The sequence below is a fragment of the Stegodyphus dumicola genome, chromosome 2 (genome assembly GCF_044657685.1).
Source record: "Stegodyphus dumicola isolate Sdum_Otavi_A_Nest chromosome 2, ASM4465768v1".
Lineage (NCBI taxonomy): Eukaryota > Metazoa > Arthropoda > Arachnida > Araneae > Eresidae > Stegodyphus > Stegodyphus dumicola.
The window spans coordinates 188,814,960-188,840,879 of record NC_140769.1 but is presented as its reverse complement, the minus strand read 5'-3'; the positions used below and the strand labels follow the sequence as shown (position 1 = coordinate 188,840,879).

At 34.0% G+C, this 25,920-nt stretch overlaps 1 protein-coding gene across 1 annotated transcript in view; it reads right to left on the bottom strand.

The window, feature by feature from the left end:
- DCTN4-p62 (dynactin subunit 4) overlaps window positions 1-25,920 on the bottom strand; it is a 59,069-nt gene that overhangs the window by 26,056 nt on the left and 7,093 nt on the right. The window contains exons 5-10 of the mRNA XM_035365356.2: window positions 25,800-25,901; window positions 10,142-10,203; window positions 9,948-10,054; window positions 9,145-9,254; window positions 8,934-9,007; window positions 5,030-5,084 (exon numbers count right to left, since the gene is read on the bottom strand). Coding sequence (XP_035221247.2) covers window positions 5,030-5,084; window positions 8,934-9,007; window positions 9,145-9,254; window positions 9,948-10,054; window positions 10,142-10,203; window positions 25,800-25,901 — 510 coding nt within the window. The remainder of the gene's footprint in view (window positions 1-5,029; window positions 5,085-8,933; window positions 9,008-9,144; window positions 9,255-9,947; window positions 10,055-10,141; window positions 10,204-25,799; window positions 25,902-25,920) is intronic.

Here is a 25,920-nt window from a genome sequence, read left to right as displayed (position 1 = left end):
TCCAATTCCATCAAGTGAGTTAAAGTTTTGGTTGAAATTTCTAAAGCAGCTACTAGAAATTAAGAAATTAAAAATTCCTAGATTGATTCTTATACCTGAAGCTGTCATTATTGATCTTCATGGATTCTGTGATGCATCCAAAACAGCTTTCGGTGCGGTGATTTATATCATCTCAAAGGCCAGAGATGGAGCTGTGAAAACTAGTTTACTGTGCAGCAAATGAAGAGTTTGCCCAATTAAAACTCTAACCATCCCACGACTGGAACTGTCTGCTGCGATGTTCTTGGTCCGACTTGTGGCAAAGGTGCTTGTAATTCTTAAAATTCAATTCAACCACACTTATCTATGGAGTGATTCAACAATTACATTAGCCTAGATCAAGACATTTCTTGAAAGATTCAAAACCTTTGTGTCTATTCGGGTTAAGCTGATAAATTTTTCGTGCCCAACTTTTGACTGGAGATATGTTCCAACAATTGATAATCCTGCAGACATAATTTCCAGAGGTACCTCAGCTACAGAACTGTAGAGTAATTCCTTATGGTGGAGTGGCCCTCTTTGGGTGACTTTTGACCTTCCACTGCCAGGTGCTTATGCAACACCAGTAGATGAGGACTTTGAAAAAGAACTAAAACTTTCTAGCTTGCCAGTTTTATTAATGAATTCAAATTGTGACTTTATGCATAATTTTTTATCTTTAAGTAATAATTTCACTAAACTTTGTAGAATATTAAACTTTATTTTCAGGTTTTTTTCATAACATGAAACATCCCAGGGAGCCCAGAAAGGGTAAGTTACGTGTTGAAAAATTGAACCAAGCTTCAGATGCATGGTAAGATTAGTGTTATTACATTGTGTGAGACAAGAATTTTGGCCAATAGGAGGAAAAAATTTAGTTTCAAAAATTGTAAATGAATGTATAACGTGCTTTAAAAATAAACCCAGATCCTCTGAGCAGCTTTTGGGAAACTTGCCTGCAGAGAAAGTTAGCCCTAGTCCTCCATTTTATGACTGTAGAATCGACTTCTGTGGCCTTTTTTTGATTAAATACAAGGGTCAACACAAGGGCACATTAAAAAAAGTTTATGTCTCAATCTTTGTATGCTTTGCCGCTAAGGCTATTCATTTAGAGTTAGTAATAGATTTATCTACAGCCGCATTAATTGTAGCTCTAAAACACTTCTTTGAAAGACGAGGAAAATCTTGCTTATATTTGGATAATGCTTGTAACTTTGTTGGCACAAATATAGAAATAAAGAGGTTGCATAATCAAATGAGCTTTCCATTTTGCATTGATTGTAATAGTGTAATTGCATTTGTATATGTATATATTTTTTTACATATTTGACTTTTTTCATTAATTTCCTTATTTGTTTAAAAATGTGTATATTTCTTTGTCAATTATGTCAATGCTGAACTGTAATTTAAATGCAAATTTGAAATTGAAATTTCAGCACGGGCTGTATATGTTACGTCATTAGCTACACCTACGCACCTCAGCCCTCTAGCCGCATTTTTTGTATATAAGAGAAGAATAAAATGATTCATTTAGCATAATACAGTCCATCTAAACTGGAAATTTAAAACTTAAATTGCTCCTCAAGATTTCTGGTCACATGCATTTAATATAAAAAAGGTTGTTTTGCAATTTAAAGTCACCAACCACTGTCTAGCAGTATCAACAAGTAACGTATATTCAAAATAATCATGTCTTAAATTTAAAAGAAGTTACAGGACAAAAGACACTACATTAATACCACATTGCTTGTACCTTTCAGTAGCACAGTATCTATACCTATTTTTCATGCCTGTGATACTGGTGGGCTGAAATCTTATCACAACTTACATAAAAATCTACACATGAATCATGAGAAGAAAAAAAAAAAAAAGAAACAGATGTTTTAAACTGTATTAAAAACAGTAGCTCCTACATGATATATTGCTGCTGCATTTAATCAGATTTTACACAATTTTTTTTTTTTTTTTTTTTGTTTTGTTTTTGGGTTTAATAAAAATAATTTGCTATCCGTTCTATTTCCAAATATTGGGGAATTAAACAATTAAAGTATTTTAGTTATTAACTGTAAAATAAGTATATTGAGCAATGACCCTGAAATAAATTATTTTTCATTACCAATACAGAGAATGAATTTGAAGATAGCAATATTGTAAGGAGCATTGTCACCTGGAATACATACCTCAAATTTTGTCTGTCATAATATTTCTTATGCATTAACTGCAGAAATTTCTAAATCAATTAAAGTGGAAAAAATCATGGCACTAACACAAAAACCTCTGCAAATTGATATTTTCATGAAATTTGATCTTCTTCATTCTATTGTTAAATTAAAACTAATTACACATTTTAGAAACTTCTGCTCAATTTCTTCAATAAAGAATGTATGCTTTCATAAAAGTTACGGAACCTCAGATAGGTAAGAAAAAAGATCTATGTATGTACAATATAATGTGTCAAATCATTTGGATAACTCTAAATGGCAAAGCATGGAAAATATGTACCCTAAGAAGGCCTTAGGAAATGCCTTCTGGATCATGTTCATATTCCATACAAGGAAAAACATGAAAACACATGCAACAAATCTACTCAACAGGAGTTAATCCAGAACAAATTATCGATGTTTAGTGCTGATTGGTGGGCTAACTATAAAACATCAAATGGGAGTGATACTATCTGTATACATATTAATTAAAATTTAGGATTTTAATAATAATTTTACTCTTTCCTTATAATAATTTTCCCCATCTTTAAAGTTCTGAGAGAAATAATTAAGAAAATATAGCATCATGAATAAGAATATGCTTATTGATTTTATCAAAAACATGAAGTAGTATTTATACTGAATTTGGATTACTACTTGTTAAAAAACAAACATATAATGTTAAAAAATAAATACTTAGAAAATCATTTCAGTTCAAATCACAGCTTACAATCTATCTGGCCTAATTTTCACTAGTTTTTCATAAAATATTTTGTTAGATAATTTTGGATTTTTAACTCTTTAACTGTCGAGTTATTTTGATGATTTGGGTACACAAATTGTCAAATTTTTTATTGGAAAAATCAAATGTTTAGTACAAAATAAAATATACTTAAGTAGTTAAAAATTGATATTTTGAAGTACATGGGTAAAATTTTTAAAGTTTTGTAGCCACTGCGTATTTGCTTGAGGCGGCTGCTACTCAATATGGCAGTTGTAAAGTTCGTTTTTAGCGGAGCATTATTTTCTAAAAATGAAACAAATTATTTTCTAAAAAACAAATAAATGAAAAAAAAAATAAAAGTGAATACCTATTCGAAGTTCAGTAATTCAGTCTTGTGTGGTACACCTGGAAACACTTTTCCAAGCACAAACCAACTCCACATTCACTACACCAGAATCGTGTTTCCTTCCTTATCTTTTTCCCATTTTTATCCTTTTTCGAACAACACACTTTGCACTGTCTTGTAGGCTTATGTTTCACAGGAGTAAGAGGAATATAGGAAATAAAATGTCGTTCAGTAAGACGGGCAGGGTTATCTATTGTAGGTGGTCTGCCAACATTCTTTTGTCCAGAAGCTGCATCATCATATTTATGTAAAAGCTCTTCTACAACTTGGATTCGAAATTCTAAAAATGTAATACGTTTCCCAACTACATTTTTATAGAGTAAATATGACTTCCAAAGTATCTTGTCTAGTAAATGTAAAAATATCTTTTTATAATATTTTTATGACGTTTTTGGATTGTTGGATGAAAGGATATTTCCTAATCACAGCGATCTACACCACCCATATTTAGACTGTAGTCAGAAACAAACTTCGGCTTGATTATATCTTCATTTTTTTTATTTTTGAGGCTGACCATGGAAGTATCATGAATACTGCTCATCAGACACACATCCTTCAATTCGGTTGAAGAATCTAAATCATCTATGTAACGTTTCAAAGAACTGGACGCCATTTTACAACAAAAAGATCCTGTGCACTTTGAACCAAAGAACTTATAAACTCTAACCTTTGAAATCTTCAGTAAAGTGCTGTTATCTATTGAATTGAGCGCACATTAACTTTTTCCGAGATACAGTTGGGTTTGACAAAGAAATGAAGCCGAAATAAACGTCTCCCGATATATATTCGGGTATAACAATACGATGCACTCAAAAAAAAAAAATTACCCCGAGTAATACTCGGGTGTGACATTTTCGAACACCAATGCTGTGCCCGAGATTATCTCGGGCATGACAGTTAAAAGGTTAAGCTCTTGTTCTATACAACCTCACATCTACTCAATATAGGATTTATAGCACATTTCAGCTACAGCTCTTTTTATTAGATAATTTTTATAGAGCTTTGAGGCATGTTTTAAGTTGCTGGCTTGTTGATCAAAATATTTATGCAAATAAAACAAATTCATTAGGTAGACTAAAGCAGGGTTTCTCGAACTACGGTATATTACACTAATTTTTTGTTAAAAATTTTTACACGAAACATATAAATGAAAATAAAATGATGCTCCTTTTGGAACCTATATTGATACATGATATTACATCTATTCTTGATTCTTATTTATGTGGTATGAAATTATAAAAGTCTGAGAATTCCCGGACTATAGTAAATAAGAATTTAATTCTTTATGATTATATCATGTATCTTTGTTACTAGAGCAAGTTAAACTAAAGAAGAAATTAAGCTATGCTTATATTAATTGGCACAACTAACAATGAACCAAGGAAAAAAAATATTTTGTAAGAATGCTTAAATTCATTCTATATGTTTAACAAACAATAGACATAATTTAAGAATTTGGAAAGCAAAGAATGTTTTAGGAAACAGTTTTATTGTTGCATATGATTGAAACATTATTTGTTCAAGCCTCAATGATAAAAATTTTGAAATACTAAATACACATGCATTCAAGAAACATTGTTAGTATGTATTATAGAGAATTTCATTAATTATTAAATCATTTTACACCAAAAGGAATGCATTCCATAAAAAATTATATAGCATAATAAAAATTATACTTACCTTTCCCATATAAAGTTTCGAAATATTTTTTATTCGAAGCTCAGGTATATGATAACTAAAAAAAAAAATTATATATGTTAGTTTAAAAAGAATTTATTTCTATGTAAATAAACAGGAAACAATGATTCGTAAAATACTTATTTAAAACAGTAGTACAGTAGTATATAAAATAATCAAAACAAAATTAAAACAGTATAAAATGAGTTTTAATAATCACACATAGAAAAGTATAACAAACCCTTTACCAAGATAAAAACAAGGAAATATAAGGAAAGAGTACAACAGACACAGGAATGTATGTAAGGTATTTGAGGGTAGGTTTTGCACAGTTTTAATTCCCTTCTCAAATAAGAAGCATAAAGTATAAAATGGAATTTTAACAAAATTCAAATTTTACCCAAATTTAATGAAAAAAAACTTCACTTAGAGATAAATAAGAAGACATTCCTTCTTTCACAGTTTTTAAAATGATAACACAAATAGAAATAATAAACAAATAGGTTGAGCAGAAGTAACTTGTGCTCATGTTTCAGTTTAAATTTTTATTATATACACTATTTAATTTCAGCCAGACAACGAGTCAAACACTGATATTTACTTGTTTCTGACAAAAACTCTAATTCTTACTGAGCTGCACCAGTTTATAGTCTTAGTATTTCTCTATTTTACTTTTGAAACTTTTAATGCCAGAACAAAAAACTATATATTAAGTTTTTTCTAACAAGATCTCATATAACATAATATTTCTAAAATCCATTAAAAATATCAATAATTTCTATCACACGAGTACTTATTACTAAGAGTTACGCTAGAAGTATAAGTAAACTTGTTGCACTTGTAATATAATTTTTTATACTGAACTGAAGAAACTCGGTAAGAAATTTTTTACCCATAGCTTTTGCATAATGATATTTTGGGTACTTTTTAATTTTATTACTTGTATATGCTAATGGATGTAAAAACAATGATTTAAATGATTAACATGTTCACGCTGGTGTACGTCAACAGTGGATCACACTTGGCTGTCCCATTAGGTGGCCTGCACACCAGTGGGTCATGCCTGAGTCTCCCATTGGTTGGCATGCATCAGCGGTGAGTCATGCCCGAGTCTCCCATCATAATTTATTACTAGACTTCTTTTTCTTATTTGCTGACATTCTTAACCATGAACCTCTTCCTCTGAATCAGACTCAAAATCTTCTTTCTCCATGGCATATTCATCCACTTCATTGCCTAAAGGTTCACTTTCAATGCTTGCATTAACAAAATCCACACATGAAGAGGTAGATAGCATTCTTGATCTTGAAGTATTTCTAATGCTTCCATTTAGAGATTCATCATATGAACCACTTATTTCCATACCCATATTGTTTGTTATTTGTATCGGGAAAAACTAAAAAAGAAAAAAATGCTAGCCACCTTTCTATTTACACTTACTCGGAGAAATGTGTGGTCAGGATGAAAAAATAGCACAAGTTAACAACATGCAAAGCAAGCACACACACTTTACACGCTTTGTTACTAGGCAATAGTTGCACATACAATGTACGTCCAGAAAGTAAGTTCCGTTTGGTAATAAAAGTAAATTGTATACAGCTACAGAAAAGTTATTTATTGCACAAAATTCAACAACTCTTAAACTACTTTTCAACATAACTGCCAAAATATTGCAGGCATTTGTCATAGCGTGGCACAAGTTTTTGTATACCTTCTTCAGAGAAATTTGCCGCCTGTGTCTTCAACCAGTTGGAAACAGTTTCTTTCAGCTCGTCGTCATTGTTCAAGTGTTGACCGCCAAGGAAAGACTTAAGATGAAACAACAAATGAAAGTCGCTAGGAGCGAGGTCAGGACTGTACAGAGGATGGTCAAACACGTCCCAGCCAAATCCCTGTAGGAGGTTTTTCGTCACATTTGCAGTGTGTGGTCGTGCGTTGTCGTGAAGAAAAACAACACTTTTTGACAGCAATCCTCGGCGCTTATTCTGTATTGCGCGGCGCAATTTCCGAAGTGTCTCGCAATAAGCATCTGCTCTGATTGTTTGACCACGTGGTAAGAAATCAATGAGTAAGATGCCTTTCCAGTCCCAGAACACTGTGTACATCATTTTTCGAGGTGTCAAGATTTGCTTCGGCTTAACCTTTGCTGGGGATGAAGTGTGCCTCCATTCCATTGATTGCCACTTACTTTCAGGGGTGTCCTAAGAATCTCCTGTGACTATCTGTGTCAGAAATTCTTCACCGCTTTCAGCATAACGGGTCAAAAACTGAAGTGCACTACCCATCCGTTTTGGTTTGTGTTGCTCAGTAAGAATCTTTGGTACCCAACGTGAGCAAAGTTTACGAAATTTCAGTTTTTCGGTAACAATTTCATGCATTAGTGATCGTGAAATTTGGGGAAATTCCATAGCTACAGCACTAATTGTAAACCTTCGGTTTTCATGGATCTTGTCATCAATCACGTGAACCAGTTCTTCTGTAACCAAAGATGGACGTCCACTTCGTTCTTCATCGTGCACATCACTACGTCCGTCATTGAACTTTCGGACCCATCTTCTCACCATTGAATCACTCATCGCTTTTGGTCTGTAAACATTGCAAATTTGCCGATAAATTTCACTAGGTTTCACTTTCCTCGCATTCAGAAAACGAATCACAGATCTGATTACACAAGCGGCGGGATTTTCAATCAACACCGACATTGTAAACAAGCACAACAAAGCGTACGTGACTGACAGCGATCTCCAAATGGCACGCGTTTCTTCTCCTTGATACAGAGCATCTACTGCGCATGTGCGGAACTGCGATCGCAGAGCTGCAGCGGAGATAAATTGAAATGGAACTTTCTGGATGTGCCTCGTATAATGTCTGAATGAGCAATAGTACTATGCCACCAGATGAAGTGAAGTTTGAATTCAAGAGCTGTCCTGCACCAAAAAAATGAATATTGGCGCCGGCATGAACGTGTTAAACTATTAACAAATTATTAACACTTAAATTACCACAATTTAAATTATGAAAGCTAAACATTTCATTTTAACTTACATGATAATATGATTTAAAAGTATCTCATTTAATTAAGAATTCAAGCAGAAACCTAAACTTTTCAAAATAGCTTTTCGAGAAATATTGGAATAAATGAGCTCAAGAGGCTGAATTTCAGAAATCTGCAAAGTTTTGGCTAATATTTTGAAAAAAATATATTTAATGAAAATTTTGATTACTGAATTATTAATGCATTTTACGTTTCAGCTACTATTACCACCATATTAGAACATGGTGCTTAATGGCTTCAGTTGCAACCAGTGAAATTTTACTCTGTTTTAAGTAGCAATTTTAAATTCCAGTTAGGGAGTGAGTAGAGTTAGATTCTGAATAAATATACCAAGGAAGTGTGTCATTATTCAGAGCAATTCTGTTATGCTCAGCAATTCAACACTTAAAGATTAATGATGAAGTTTGACTCCAGTAGTTAAAAATACCTATATTTTAGCTGTAAAGCAAAAGATTAAGAAATTTTCACAAATAATCATTAGATCAGTCTAAGACCTGTCTCCCATAATTAAATTAAATAAAAATATTATTTCTAAGGATCTCTAAAAAAAAAGTGTCGACATCACTGACTAGAAACACCATTAGAATAAGTGGAAATGTTTGAATACAGAACAACTTTTCACAAATTGTTTATAATAAAAATACTAAATCAGAATTTTATATGTTATAGTATCTATTACATTTCACTAAACATGTCTAATTTTTGCATAATTCTTTTACATGAAAAGGAAATCAAAACAGAATTATTATTAAAATTATTAAATTATTATTACTTAAAATTATTAAAAGTAAATTTTAATGTCTAATTTTTAATAAGGTTAAAATATCAGTAATAATTAAATAATTTTCTTACAAAGCTGCCAGCTGTATTCTGAATCTTATAGAAGAAGGATTGTATTCTGGCTTGATCAAGTTATGCTCACATACCTAAAAAATGGCCATATAAAATATATATAAATATAGACATAGTTACAATTCCTAATCATAAAAACACTAAAAAGATACAAACATTACACAAACACATTTTAAATTATTAAAAAAAAAATCAAAAGCTTATCCATTACCTTGCAACGCTGTGAGCGCTTGATATGCAAATATTTATTTTGTGGATAAAGTTCCGATATACAACTGGGTTGAAACTGTGGCTGGAACAATCTCTGTCTTAATGTGCAAACTAAATATGATAAAAAAAAATTTACAAATTTCAAAGAAAAAAAAAATTAAATAATAACAAAAAATGTTCAATAGAATTATAAATTGATTACATACAGACATTTAGTGTGTAGCTAAAAATAATTTGGAAGTGCACCTAATGACAAAATTTAAATGTTTAAAGAGTGATTTCACATAGACTTAAATATAACTCCCCAACCAGAAAAGTTATAAATTCTGGTACTTCTTTCTCAAAGCAATCCTTCAGTTAGTTGCCAAAATGAATGAACTTAAATCACCCAATCTGAAATGTGCAAATTTCAGATGCTGCCAGAAGTTTATGAAATGGCCACTAAGACGTATCTAAATTCTTCTATATTACATAACTTATTTTTAATTACATAACTTTTTGGGGGTAATTTCTAACCACAGTCACTTTTTACAAAAAATAATTTATAATTTTCTAAAAATTTTATTAATTTGCTCTTTTCTAATAAAAGGTAGTTCAAAATAGCAATTTACATATGGTTATTAAAATTCATGTTTATGAAAGTTAGTAAAATTTTTCTAAATAAATATTTAATCATTTGATAATTAAGGAGGAAAATTCAGAAGTCACTCAGTTGTGCACAACCTAATTGTAAATGGAAATAAAGAATATATCATCATAGATATTTGCATACAAAATTGCACATTAAAATAATTACTGTTATACTTTTTGATAAGTTTAATGGCTCTGTTAGATAACTTTCAGGCAAAGGCTCAACTTCTGATGTTGCTTCAGGTGTAGACAATTGTTCTGATACTTCAGGTTCTATTTTACTGAAATTACATAAAGTTATTTCATAAACATTAACAAAAACAAACAGGCTCACAAAAAAGAAACATCATAATAGCATTTTTACATACTTTAAGCTTGACGGAAGACCAGCCAATCTGCGCACAACTTTACCAGATATGCCATATTTCTCCTATGAGGTATTAATAACATTAAGTATCTTACAAACAAATTCTATTTAACAAAAGATTTTATTCAAGTGTTTAAGCAAATAAAAAACATCTAACTCTGAGGCTTAGTAAAAAAATTCCATCTATGGAAGTTGTAATTGACATTATAAACATCTGCTTTTCAGCTTAATTGAAATTAATTTTACTTTCTTTACTATTACTTTATTTAACTACACTATACATATAAGAGAAAACGTAATTTGAAGCAAAGAAAATGAATATACAGCAAAATTAATTACAGATAAAAAAATATAAAATATTTTTATTTTTTGGTTAAAAAATACACAAGAAATGGACATGTGAAAAAATTATCAGGGACTGGATTAACAAAATACAAATGCATGCATGTACCTATATGTGTGTGTACACACACGTATACATACATATATACATACAATCATACATACCTACATTTCTAAATCTGCTCCCGATAACATAAGAATCATAAAAGTCTTTAAAAATTAGAAAGAAAGAGAGAGAGAGACAGGTGTGGAAAAGTAAATAATAAAAACATAAGGTTGTATGCCAAATTATTACACGGAGGTTATTATGAATTTTATTTGTGTACAAAATTCCAATGTGTAGAGTTCACTTTCTTTACAACTGACAGAAGATTAAAAATGATGATTAAATAGCAGTAGATAATACACTGACTGCCAATAAGTATTTGGAAACCTATGCAAATGACGATATCTGCAGTCCCAAGCTACGCCATGAACTCCGTCGGTATATATCTTGTAGGAAACAGCATCGGCTTTAGCCGCATGCAAGATGCCTCACAATTCGGAGCTCTCTGATTTCGAGAAAGGTATAATTAGCGGGTATCACAAATGTGGCCAATCCTTAAGGGACATATCTAGCGATCTGAAGTACCCAATATCGACAGTGGCCTATGTGATTAAGAAGTGGAAGGTGAGGGGTGATTGTCGGAATGCGGTCGGGGACACTTAGCCGACATGGACACTTAGCCGACAGGACATTTAGCCGACAGAACATTTAACCGACACGGACACTTAGCCGACACGCCATTTAGCCGACACAGACACTTAACCGACAGGTCATTTAGCTGACACAGACAGTTAGCCGACAAGACACTTAGCCGACAAAGACACTTAGCCGACATGGACAGTTAGCCGACAGGACATTTTGCTGAAACAGACAGTTAGCCATCAAGACATATAGCTACGGGACACTTAACTGTCAACACATTTAATCCACAGGACACAAAGCCGACAGTAACGTTTAGCTGACACGTACCCAATAATTATTCAAACTTACTATCAATTACAAAATTTTTCGACTTCTCCATAAGTTCAATATTTAAGTTATTTTTCACTATCAGTAAAATTCCTTTTTCGATTCTTAAAGATCTCATATATACTTTTAATTATTCCTTGCCCATATCCGGAGGAGTATGCAACACGTATAATTTTCAAGAAAAAGCTGGTGATAGCACCTCATTTCACAAATTAGAATTTTTAGATATTTTTATTTTTGAAACTGAGATTGATTTTTAAAAATTTAGCATGTTTATCAAGCATAATTGATGTTCTAAATAATTATAAAGCTGTTGCATGCTTTTAGGTCTGGATATTTTTGTAGCTTTTCCTATGCTGTAAGGAAATTTGTATCTCCTTCTTTTAAAAGTAATATTTTAAATCTGAACTAATAGAAAAATTCAAGCAAAAAATTTTCTCTTACAATTTTTATGCTTTTATTGGTATAAATAAGTTAAAAATACTATAATTAAAAAAGGGATTTTTGAAAGTTTTTGCTTAAAATTCTTATTTGTACTGCTTTTTTAAAATTATATCTGAATATTAAAGCATAATATTCTACAAAGAAGTTTTATTTCAATAATATTTCATAATACATTATAGTGACTAATACTTTTAACACTTTAATAATTTTTATGCATTTATTATAAAGTTAAAAATTGTATTTGACTGTAATAATTAATTGTGCTAGTATTTTATAGTGATTTTTTTTTTAAATTTATGTCTAGTTTTGCATAAGTTTTCTTATTTATTGTTAATTTATTTTATCAGCCCAAAGAGGCGGCAGCTCAGAAAAGCTATTAGTTTCAAAACGGCATTTTGCTTTGTTTCACTATAAATGTCCATTTCACTTTGCAAACTGTTGCCACCAAATATTATCGCCCTGTATTATATTTAAAGAAATTAAATAATGAAGAATCTGCATGAATGCATGTATGTTTCTTTCGCACTGTATTAAAAACAACAGACTTTAGAACCATAAAATTTTGAATAACGTAATCCTCCACCCGAACATGGGCACCTTCAAGGCCTAATTTCGAATTCATTTTAATTCATTTCATATTTTGTAACTTTAATGAAGTTTTGATTAACAAACTCAACGAGTTCAAAGCAAGCAATGGCAACCCTGTACAGAAAATAACATTTTTATCTCCAATGCGGAAATTCTAAAGATATGTCATTTTCAAACATTTTGTGATATTGTTCTTGAATTGAATTTCATGTGGTTTACTTGCGAAGAACACGATGTTTAATAAATAAAAGTAACACACAAAATATTACAAAAACGCTCCTTTGGGCGTAATATAAAATTATATTGCTGAGTGCTTCCAGAGTTTATCTTTTTTTCCTCATTACACTCAAAAACGTTTATGCTCCGAATTTTATAAATTGCTAAAATAAATAATCATCTTGTAATGTTAATAATTAATGATCATATAATCAAATAAATGATCGTCTTGTTATGTTATAATAATTTTGAAAACTACTGCCTAAAAATGCTCATAAAATCAAAGAAAATTATCAGATCTTGTTTAATTGTACCTTATTTGTTGCAAAGCATCATATGCTATGAGTATTATTTAATTTTACTTTATTTGTACACAAAAATAAGTTCATAAGTTTTGCGTTTAGAATTTTTACCGTTTTACTAAAGTAAAGAAATTATACAAGAATTACGATTGAAAAAAATACGCAAAATGCAATGCAATAAAAATTATTGTTATACTTGAATTATACTTTTTATGGAAACATATAGTGGTGAGGGTTAGTTTAGCAAATATATTTTATTTTGTTATTAAAAACAATTTAAAAAAAGCGAATTTTTAAGACAAGCAAAGGTATAAATTATTTGTGACCTCTATAATTTGCAGTTCATGCCACCATTCTTGAGATAAAAATTCTGTAACATTTTATTAACCACACCTCTTGCTTAAAATACTTACTTAGGTGAATGCTTATAGCCCTAAAATAGTGCATAATGTTTAATTTAGAAGTAAAATATTATTCAAGGTTTTGTTTTATTCATTTTCGAGAAATTTCAGCGCTTTTTCAATTTGGCCAATGTACACCAAACAGCACGATACATATCAAACAATGATAAATTAACACAATAATTAATAGCACATATGACATCTTTAAGAATCGAAAAATGAATTTTACTGATAGGTGAAAAAATAACTTATATATTGAACTTGTAGAGTAGTCGAGAAATTTTGTAATTCATAGTTTAAATAATTTTTGGGTACGTGTCAGTTAAACGTCACTGTCGGCTTAGTAACCTGTTGACTAAATGTTTTGACAGGTAAGTGTCCCGTAGCTCTAAATGTCCTGACAGCTAACTGTCCGTGTCGGCCAAATGTCCTGTCGGCTAACTGTCCGTGTCTGCTAAATGTCCTGTCGGCTAAGTGTCCTTGTCGGTTAAATGTCCTGTCGGCTAACTGCCTGTGTCGGCTAACTGACCGTGTTGGCTAAGTGTCCGTGTCGGATAAATGACCTGTCGGCTAAATGTCCTGTAGGCTAAGTATCCGTGTCGGCTAAGTGTCCCATCGGCTAATTGTTACGGACCTGTTGGAATGTGCCCCGAGTTGGCAGACCAACGGAACTGGGGGATAGAGACCTACGAGTGCTGTTCAGAGAAATTCGGAAGAATCGCACCCAACCGATAGCCCTCATCCACGAGGAGTTTCAACAGGCATCCAGGAGTATTGTTTCACTGAATACCATCTGTAAGGAAGCACATCTGCTTGGTTTTCATGGTCGTGCTGCTGCCCATAAGCCTTTGATCACATAGTCCAACCGCGCTGCTCGGTTAACGTGGTGCAAAGCACATCGAAATTGGACTGTAGATCAGTGGAAACGGGTTCTTTGGAGTGACAAGGTCTGGGTCTGGTGTCTACCTGGAGAACGTCTCCTGCGAGAATGCATTGTGCCAACAGTCAAGTTTGGCGAAGATGGAATTATGGTCTGGGGGTGTTTCTCCTGGTATGGGCTGGGACCCTTGGTCCCCATTCATGGTAAGCTCAACTCCGATACCTACTGCACTATTTTGGATGACAATGGGCTTCCTACATTGTGGCAGTTTTATGGGTTGGACCCCTGTTCCTTTCAGGACGACAATGCCAATTGTCATGTTTCGACGTTAACCAAGGCTTGGTATGGTGCCAATGGAGTTCATCGAATGGACTGGCCTGCCCACAGTCCAGACCTGAACCCTATTGAGAACCTCTGGGACGAGTTGCATTGCTGAATTCAGAGGTGCACTACCCTTGCAAAATCGGAAATCAAAATCAAAGGAACTTCTATGTCTTCTCCAAGCCGAGTGGCAGAAAATACCACTAGCTGTCATACAAAGACTTCTGGAAAGTATGCCCCGGAGGGTCCACGCTGTAAATACCTCTCGTGGAGGCTCTACCAACTATTGATTTTGAATAAAGTTAGTTTTTCTTTTCTATCACAGGTGTCCAAATACTTATTGGTAGTCAGTGTATTTGGCAGCAATGGAATCATTGTTGTTTTTGATTTTATGATTTAGTTTATTTCGACAATGTGAGAAGAAGTATTTATTCTAAAATTTTTTATTATGATTTCATAAATAACTCTGAGTGTTCAGGTATTTTGAAAATTAATAAAATTATCAAATATTGTTCATAATTACACAGGTGCAGTATATACACAACTACAATATTACACAAAACCATGCATGTACCTAATAAAACACATATATTTTAAAGCTTCTAAAAAATAATCCTTTTTGTCCTAGTAAAAATTTTTGCGATTGCTAGACAAATTTTGAAATGTACTAAGAAATAATGATAAAAAATTAATAAAAGTAATTTTTAATTGTAATTATTTGGAAAAAGGCAAAAGATTCTTTCAAAGGCAGGATAAATTCTTTCATATAGATAAATGTAAGTCTGCTTTTTGAAGCATTCAATGTTTACAGCACTGAAACTATGAATAATGTGGATATTTTAGTACGAAAAAAAACATTGACAAAGATTTTGCATGAAAAATACAAAGTTAATGCACATATTTATGTTTTATAGGTCAATTTTTACTTAAACAATTTCACTCAACTTAGTAAAGGCACTACACTCAGATATTTTACTTATACTAGTAATATAAATATATTACTAACTGTATATATTATATTATAACTGTATATATTACATTGTAATTGTATATATTATACTAGTAATATAAATATATTACTAACTGTAATTATAAATATTGATACGGATTTGGTATTTAAATAGCTAATGTTAGTTGAATTGTAAATTAAATGGTTTTATTTCCCGCGCAGTGCAGCGCGAGACGAATATTAAAAGAAAGCTAAGCCGGAAAATTGAAAATACAAGAGCGTGTGCATGTAACATTTAATAAATATCTCTTTTTGATTTCAAGAAAGTTCTTGCACGCGATTTAAAAATCTTATAAAAGGGAGGAAAACCTCTCAATTCAGTAGTCAGTTATTTTAGTAAGCTTGTTGTTGTTTTAGGAAATTGTTTAGAAAACTATTCTTGTAGCGAATTCGCGGATTAGCTTTCTTTAGCTGTTTTGAATTAACTTCTGTTGAAGGTTTGAGTACTTAAGATAACTACTGTGAGATATTGTAATACTGAAAGAATATCTGAGGAAATTTTTGTCGTGATAATAATAAATTTTGTTCAGTTTTCATCAGACTTGTGCATTCATTTCGTAACAAACCCATACGCACGTAACAATTTTTGGTGTCAGGAGTGGGATTTGAATGCCAATAACAAGAGCGATGGAAGAACAATTCAGGCAAATGATGACTGCATTTGCTGCTTTCCAAGAAAAAATGGAAGGGGATGTCAACTCCGTTAAGGAAGAAATGAAATTGGGCAAGGAATCTGTTAAGGAAGAGATGAAGGCCATTCAAGCTGGTCAATTAACTTTTAAAGAAGACATAAAAGCTGTACAAGAAAAGATTGAAGCAAGTCAAGACGAAATGAAAAGAGAAATAACCTGCGTAATAGAAAGTAAATTTAAAAAGAGAGAATAGGAGCTGTCGAAAATAAAGTTGGGCAAATTGAAGAAAAGGTTTCTTCTATGAAAGATGAAATAGAAGATAGAGTGTCGGCTGTGGAGTCGAAGGAATAGTTTCGGCCATCCAACAACAAATTGAAGAAAGAGTTTCTGCCTTCCAAGTACATATTGAACAACAAATCGAGGACAGAATTTCTGCTGTCGTCCCCAAAGAAGTTGACACTTTAAAGAAATTCGTAGCGATGGCAGGGAGCAGTTCCGATGGTTTTAAATTCTTACCTATGCCTGCTCATCCATTTCTGAAGCTATCCATATATGATGGGAAGACATCCTGGCAAGTGTATAAAACCCAATTTTCTATAGTTGCGGATGCGAATGAATGGGATTCTCAAGCTAAGGCCTGTCATCTCGCTGCTTCTCTGAGAGCAGACGCAGTGAATATACTGTAGATGCTTCCTAAAAATCAGAGACTAGATTTTGAAGCTCTATCCGGTGCTTTGGGGAAAAGTGTTTGAAAGACTACAGCAGGCTTCAACTAAAATCCCGTCAACGGAAGCTCACCGAAACACTTCAGGAGCTTGCCACAGATGTTCAAAGGCTGTCACATCACGTCTTTTCGGAGTGCCCAACAGAAACAAGAGAAATCCTGTCACTGCAATATTTCATCGATGGCATCTGGGACCCTAAAATACAGAAAGCACTGCGAATGGCAGATGTTAAAGATTTTAAAGCGCTTTAGTGTACGCCATGAAATCTGAGGCAACCCAGCAAGCCACTCGGCGAGACCGCCACCCAGTCAGAGCTGCTCAAGTCCAGGAGTCAGAGGATCATGTCACTGCTCATCTAGACGATTTATCTAGACAACTGAACACCTTGAGACGGAATATTGGTGATAAAAAACCGACCGTTAAGTGTTGGAACTGTGGTGCTGAGGACACATACGACGAAACTGCAGAACACCCCAGGGTACGGATGTTAAGACCGCTTCTAACAAGCAGCAGGGAAACTAATTAGTGGCCATCTCGCGGGGCGGAGGTTGCCAGATAATGAAAAGTCCCAGTTTGAAGCACTTCAGATTTCTGCAGTGAGAAGCGGCAGTAATGGACTTTTCATAATAGGACATATTAATGGAGTTTCCCGCAATATGACGATAGACACAGGAGCCAACATTACCATCATCCGAAAAGATTTGGCTCAAGTGGGAAACAAACTTATCTGGTTGCTGCCTTGTGTTACCCTCCAGACTGTGTCCAGTGAGAAGATCAACATCAATAGAAAAGTAAACGTTAACATCACGTTTGGAAGTGCCGCTTACCATCACACGGCATATGTAGCAGAGATCACTGATTCTTGCATACTTGGATTGGACTTTCTAAGAAAATGCAATTTTTTCTTGGACTTTAAAAATAACGAATTGCATTCTACATCTGAGGATATAGCCCTATTTGGAATTAATGATGGAGTGAAATCTATCCACAAAATTATAGCTCAAGATGATATCACAATACCCGCAAGAACCGAATTTTTACTTCCTGGATCCATAGCCGAAGATAGAAATTTCTGCTACGGCATCATAGAATATCCCAATAACTGTAATAGCCCAAAAGGAGTACTAGTAGCCTTAATCGTCGACCTATCGAGAACGGTTATCTTGGTGAGAGTCGCCAATGTAACTGAGAAGGCGAGAGTTATTAAGAAAGGTGAAGTGGTTGTAACATGTACTCCAGTAACCAGCGTTGAAAGAAAGAGTAACATCCCAGAATCTGTGTACTCAGAGAGCATTACATCGAAGTTATTGCAGAAGATACAATTAAACGATAAAGAGAGAAATGCTGGCTATCGCATCATTAAAGATCTTCAAGAAGTTTTCTCCCGCTCGTCTTCTGACGTGGGTCGAACTGGTACAACACGACATAGAATATATACCGGCAATCATCCCCCGATCAAGTAACATCCAAGACGTCTACCGTTTGCTAAACAATAAGAGGTGCGAACACTGTTAAAAGATATGGAAGAAGGCGATGTCATAAAGTCTTCAGCAAGTCCATGGGCATCTCCCATCGTTCGATGGCTCAACAAGATTTTGCGTCGACTATCATCGGTTGAATGAGGTTACGAAGAAAGACAGTTACCCTCTTCCTAGAATTCATGACATTCTAGACACTCTTTCTGGAAGCAAGTGGTTCTCAACACTTGAGTTAAAGAGTGGGTATTGGCAGGTAGAAACACATCCTGATGACCGAGAAAAGACGGCATTTACTACGGGAAAAGGGCTTTGGCAATCAAGGTGATGCCGTTTGGACTGTGTAATGTGCCGGCAACATTGGAATGCCTTATGGAAACTGTTTTGAAAGGTCTTTCCTACAAAGCATGTGATATACCTGGACGATATCATCGTCGTCGGAAAGAGTTTTGAAGAACAACTAGAAAATCTTAGAGAGGAGCTTCAGAAACTGAAAGAAGCCAATCTGAAGCTGAGTCCCGCTAAATGCAAATTGTTCCGAAAGGAAGTGACTTACCTGGGACATGTCATCTCTGCAGAAGGTGTGTGCATGGATCCTGAAAAGTTATCAGTGGTTAAATCCTGGAAACGTCCCGAAAATGTCCATCAGCTGAGTAGCTTCCTAGGGCTTTGCACCTACTATGGGAGATTCGTGAAGGACTTTTCTTCCATCGCAAGACCCCATCACAAGCTGACAGAGAGCAAGCAAAAGTTCTTGTCGATAAAAGTATGTGAGGATGCATTTAAGAACCTGAAGGAAGCTTTAACATCTGCTCTAATTCTGACACATCCTCAGCTCGACAGACTATTTTTTCTCGACACGGATGCCAGCAATGAAAGTGTTGGTGCTGTTTTGCCCCAAGGAATAGACAGCCAAGAACGTGTAGTGGCTTACTGGAGCAAGTGCCTGTCTAAACTGGGGAGAAATTACTGTGTCACCGGGAAAGAGTTGCTCGCCATAGTCAAAGCCGTAGAACATTTTCATCATTATCTATACGGCGGAAAATTCCTCCTCCGCATGGACCATGCCTCATTGGGCTGGCTTTTAAATTTCAACAATCCTGAGGGTCAAAAAGTCAGGTGGATACAAAGACTCCAAGAATATGACATCGCTATCTATCATTGGAAGGGATCATAACACGGAAATGCCGACGCCCTGTTTAAAAGACCTTGCCCAGAAAGCTGCCGATATTGTTCCAGGGTCGAAGCGAAATACAAGCTGCTGAGTCAGGTAGCACAACAAATTACGACATCAACATCGGCTTCCAGACCCGTGGAGTGATGATGAAGTCAGGAAAGACCAGCAGGAAGACCGTGACATCAAACCCATACTTGATTTGATGGAGTCATCGAACAAAAAAACCTACATGGGAGGACATTTCTATCTGTAGTCCTACAACAAAACAATACTGGGCACTCTGGGATTCACTTCACATTTGAAATGGCATCTTGTACCGGAAATTCGAATCGGATGATGGGAAGACGTTCTGATGGCAACTGATACTTCCAAGATCCCAGATTCCTGATGTCCTTAAAGAAATACATAACAGCCCTACAGGAGGTCACTTTGGAATAATGAAGACCTTGCAGAGAGTTCGTGCTTTTAATGGAATAATGCAAAGGGTGAAGTACAAAAGTGGTGCCGACGTGCAAAAGTGGTGAAATATGCCTGTGAAGGTCAGAAAGGACCGAAGAGACGCAGCTGAGGCAAGCTGCAACGTTACAACATAGGGGCGCCTTTTGAACGTATCGCCTTTGTCATCTTGGGACTTCTGCCACGAACTGTTGATGGCAACAAATACATACTCGTTGTCATTGATTACTTCACCAAGTGGCCTGAAGCATACCCTATTCCTGATCAAGAGGCTGTCACAATAGCGGAGGTGATGGTACAGCACTGGATTTCCAGGTTCGGAGTGCCTCTTCAGTTACATTCCGATCAGGCAAGGAATTTTACGTCGGCAGTAATCAAAGAACTCTGCAAACTACTCGGCATTGACAACCCAAATGACACCATTACATCCCCAGTCGGACGGCATGGTAGACAGGTTCAATCGAACCATCCTTAATAACCTCTCATTAGTGGTTTCCAGAAACTAACAGGATTGGAACAAGAAATTACCACTGTTTTTACTGGCTTATCACAGTGCTGTCCACGAGACTACCGGCTATTCCCTATCACAGATGCCCTTCGGTCGTGACCTTCGTCTGCCTTGTGATCTCTTGTTTGGTTGCCCTCCGGATGCTCCTTCATAGCCTGAGGAGTATATTCAAGATCTCCAGGCCTGGTTTGAAGTGATGCACAACTTTGCATGAGAGCGAGTCAACTTGGCGACGGAGAAAATGAAGACCTGCTACGACACAAGAGCTACTGAACATCAATTCCACAAAAGAGACAAGGTGTGGTTGTGGAATCCGACTCGATGGAAAGGACTTTGTTCGAAATTACAGTCACCTTGGGATGGTCCGTACATGGTCCTAAACAGGCTGAATGATGCCGTGATTCGGATTCGTAAGTCATTGAACTCTAAGCCTAAAGTCGTTCATTACGACAGGTTAGCTCATTACTATGGCCATAGTGTGTAATGTAAATAATTGTAAATAGTGTAAGACCATGGTCTTTTTATTTCTAAATGTGTATTTAGTATTTGGTTTGTATTTTGTATTTGATTTGTACTTGATAGCATTTGATTTGTTTTATTTATTGCATTTATTGTTCATGTTGTTTATTATTGTAATGTAATGCTTATTATTGCATTTATGCCACAGTTGTAAGTTTGGCTTCCTGTCCAGGGATTGTACTGCCCGGGATGTGCAGTCCTTGGGAAGGGTCAGTGTTAAGGATTTGGTACTTAAATAGCTAATGTTAGTTGAATTGTAAATTAAATTGTTTTATTTCCCGCCCAGAGCAGCGCCTGCCGAATATTAAAAGAAAGCTAAGCCGAAAAATTGAAAATACAATAGCATGTGCATGTAACATTTAATAAATATCTCTTTTTGATTTCGAGAAAGTTCCAGAAAGTTCTTGCACGATTTAAAAATATTATAAAAAGGAGGAAATTCTCTCGATTCAGTAGGCAGTTATTTTAGTAAACTTGTTGTTGTTTTAAGAGTTTGTTTAGAAAACTGCTCTTGTAGCAAATTCACGGATTAGCTTTCTTTAGCTGTTTTGAATTAACTTCTGTTGAATGTTTGAGTAGTTAAGATAACTACTGTGAGATATTGTAATACTGAAAGAATAACTGAGGAAATTTTTGTTGTGATAATAATAAATTTTGTTCATTTTTCATCAAACTTGTGCATTCATTGTGTAATGAACCCGTATGCACGTAACAATATATTACTAACAGTAATTATAAATATATTACTAACTTAGGTAAAAGTATATTTTAGGGTAGCCCTTGGCGATTTTTGGCGGCACATGGATACCGAGTTTGTGCAATTCTTTGACTTGTTATTTTGGCCTGCATAACGGCGATTTTTGGCACAAAAATTGCTGCTACGTAAACCAGAATAACAAGTCAAAGAATTGCACAAACTCCGTGTACACATCGACGTATTTTCACTTTAAAAAAATCCCCGAATTGCACAAAAATGGCATTGTGCACTCTTTCGACTTTATCCATGTACACATCGACCCATTTTCACTTTAAAAAAAATATCTGAGATTTGCGCAAACTATGCTTTACACACTCCCTTGAGTTTGTCCATGTACACATTGATAGGTTTTTCACTTAAAAAGTCAAAGGAGTACCCAAATCTACAGTACAGGCAAACAAAAAATACACAATCAAATAAACTACATTTTAAACCAAACAATAGAATGACACAAAAAAAGAAAAACCTGTTATGTATTTTAGCACTACACAAAGCAAATATTCTCTTACCTTATTTAGAAATTCGTTCATCTTTAGTCTGTGACACACAAAATTCCTAACAGCATCCAAAAACTTCCTAAAATTGGAACTACTCTGATATGCGCCCTCAACTCGCCATTCCCGCTGCCATATTACTATCTACATTTTTTTTCTATATTTCAAACTTTAAGCCTAAAATGTCTCCAAAAATGCAGTTTTCGCACATGCAAAAACTACGTTTTGAACACACGATTTAAGCTAAAAATCCGAAACAAAAACAAAAAATTTAGATAGCAAAAATGTAAACTTTCTAACCAAAAATATCTGACAAGAATCCATGTACACAGCGACATGTTTTAACTTAAAAAAAAATCTATGAATGGCACAATGTAGGCAACGAACTATGCACACCTCGCTTTAATAAATTAACATAACAACAATAAATTTCAAAGAATACCATATACACAGCATTCTGTTTAAACTTTAAAAAAAAAAATCTATGAATTGCACAATTTAGGCAAGGAATGAATCTACGAACTACGCACACCTCGCTTTAATAAATTAACATAACAACAATAAATTTCAAAGAATACCATATACACAGCATCCTGTTTAAACTTAAAAAAACATCTACGAATTGCACAATTTAGGCAAGGAACGAATCTACGAACTACGCACACCTCGCTTTAATAAATTAACATAACAACATTAAATTTCAAAGAATACCATGTACACAGCATCCTGTTTAAACTTAAAAAAACATCTACGAATTGCACAATTTAGACAAGGAACGAATCTACGATCTACGCACACCTCGCTTTAATAAAATAACATAATAACAATAAATTTCAAATAATACCATGTACACAGCGTTCTGTTTCAAAAACAACAATAACGACAGAAATTCATACTAAAGAACCAATGAACATAACATTCTACAAAATAAGAACAAGAATAAAATAAAATGCACTTACCATGAATTAATGCTTTTTTGAGCAGCAGAAATACCAATTTCATACCGCCTATAACATGCCGCTACGTAATCACTATCCTATTTACATGACAGCCAGACACACTCCAGAAAATTCATGCTATGGTTCACAAATAAATAAAATCACAAATCCCTACTTCTATCATGCACAGCCATTAAAAATAATCTCACAGACCCTCTTTCCACACAACAAGTTCTACCATTTTATATTGACACAGACGGGAATCAACGAGCTCCAGCGAAAGATTGTTCAATGTCAACAGGGTTGCCATAGAAGGCGCAATTGCGCTAAAAACCAGCGCAGAACACATATCGCCACATTTGGTGAAATTAGGGCGTATATCAGAGTTGTACCCTAAAATTATCTGAACTACAATCTGTATATCGGCGTCGCCACAGAAATTCACAAAAATAAGGCTAAAAAATTTACTACAGTCAAAAGTCGTTAATCCGGACTCGTCGGGACTTCGGCGATTCCGGATTATAGATCATCAGTATAAATCTCGTAAGATGGCATGCAGAAATTCTAAAATTAAAAATATGCAACTATAATTTATGAAATAAAGAACAATTATGATCTAAAAGGTATCAAAATTTACAAAAAAAAAAAAAAAAAAAAAAAAAAAAGCTTAATATTTATTTGTTTACTTTATTAAACATTTCTCTCAATGTAAGTTGTTTAAGTTGCTTCATTTTATGTGATATTACTTTCTCTTTAATTCTATAAAAAGACATAATTTCTTGTTCAGTTACAAAGTTCTGCTGTTCAAGTCCCGTTAATTGCTGTGCCGAGAATACTGACTAACTTGTCAATCGAAATTTTTTCGTTTTCACTAACCTCTCTGTCACATTCTTCATGTCTTTATTCATTTTTTGCAGCAATTCCACTTTTTGTTTGTTGGACATCGAAACATACTTTCGTTTTGTAGATCCTTTGGAAGTTCCAGCATCGGAAATTCTATTTGACATAATCGAAAGTTCAAGTTTACTTTTATAAAATTGCTCTTACAGTCTGCAAAAAATAATAAGCAGGATCCAATTCGAAGATTAAGGAACAACGCAATCATTAACATTAACTGAAATAGATAATTTTAGCTTACACCGTCCGTTATACATTAAACGGGCAGGCGAAAACGTATTCTGCACTTGCGCACACACACATGCGCAGTAGTCAAGGTCTTACGCGCACACGTAAAACGCCTGTGCGCATGTGCTGACGCGGCGCATGCGCAGAAAGTTTTTAGCTTTGAGGTCCGGATTATAGATCATTCCGGATTATGGGTGTCCGAATTAACGACTTTTGACTGTACATAGTTCTGGACTATGGCTACTAAGTAAACCTTCATTTACCACACCAATTTCAAAAACATTTAAAAGGTAAATTTTATCAAAATTTAGTCAATTAATGCACTTTTCTCCTTTCATTCCAAATTGTACAGAAACTTCAAATTAATCCTACTACATTCAGCCATTGTACTGTCTAAACAATGAAACAAGCAATGTACTTCTTAAGCAACACACAAAAGCCCTTGCAAAACATTCCATGATTCAAAATTTCCCAGAATAATACAAACAATTACGTCATAATAGGGTTTCCATAACATCCAACACCTCAGGTTACCATAAATAATACAATAACTTAAATGATACAATAACAATAAATGAAACAACAACGTCGTGATAATACAAGGGGTGCCTTAAAGTCAACTCTAACCCTAACTTATACTAGGAATATAAATATATTACTAACTGTAATATAAATATATTACTAGTATAAGTAAAAGCATCTCAGTGCTACTAATATGCACTGACAACTAAAAACATTCAGTCTAGATTTCTTAAATATTTAATACTAGTGGCTAAATAGTAAAGACTGTATCACTGTAATGAATTTCCCCAATATGAAAAATAAATATTATAAATGCTATATAGTGATAATCAAATACAGCACATAGAACATTCATTCATTCCAATTTCAAATTTCCATAAAACAGTTTTTACATTGAAAATTTAATTTAAAAAGTGCAAAATATCATCACGGGGGGGGGGAGGCACAAAAACATCTTTCATTTTCATTACGACAAAGCAGCAATTTTTTCTATATAACAACAATGAGATATATAGGAATAACATTTAATTTATATCAATAAGGTATGTTATTAAAAAGTAAAATAAAGATTTATACTATTAAAACATGAATTTAATATTTTAAACTTGTTCAGGTTATTAATCAATCAAACATGGAATAAGTCTGAAAGATAAACTTATGATATGATATACAGCAATAATGTATGAAAGATAAATTAAAGCTCTTGTGTTTCATGCAATGACAACACTTGTCAAGGCATGGGAATGATAAATACTGCTTCTAGTTTCTTTTTGTTCTTTGCCATTTAAAATATTGACTATTAAATATACTTACTGAAATGTGCACATATGCATAACGCTGATTGCCTTTTTTCTTTTCTTTCTCCAACTTGTCTCGCTGAGCAAGTACTCTATAATATTCCATCAGTTGAGATATCTACAAAATGAGTATTCAA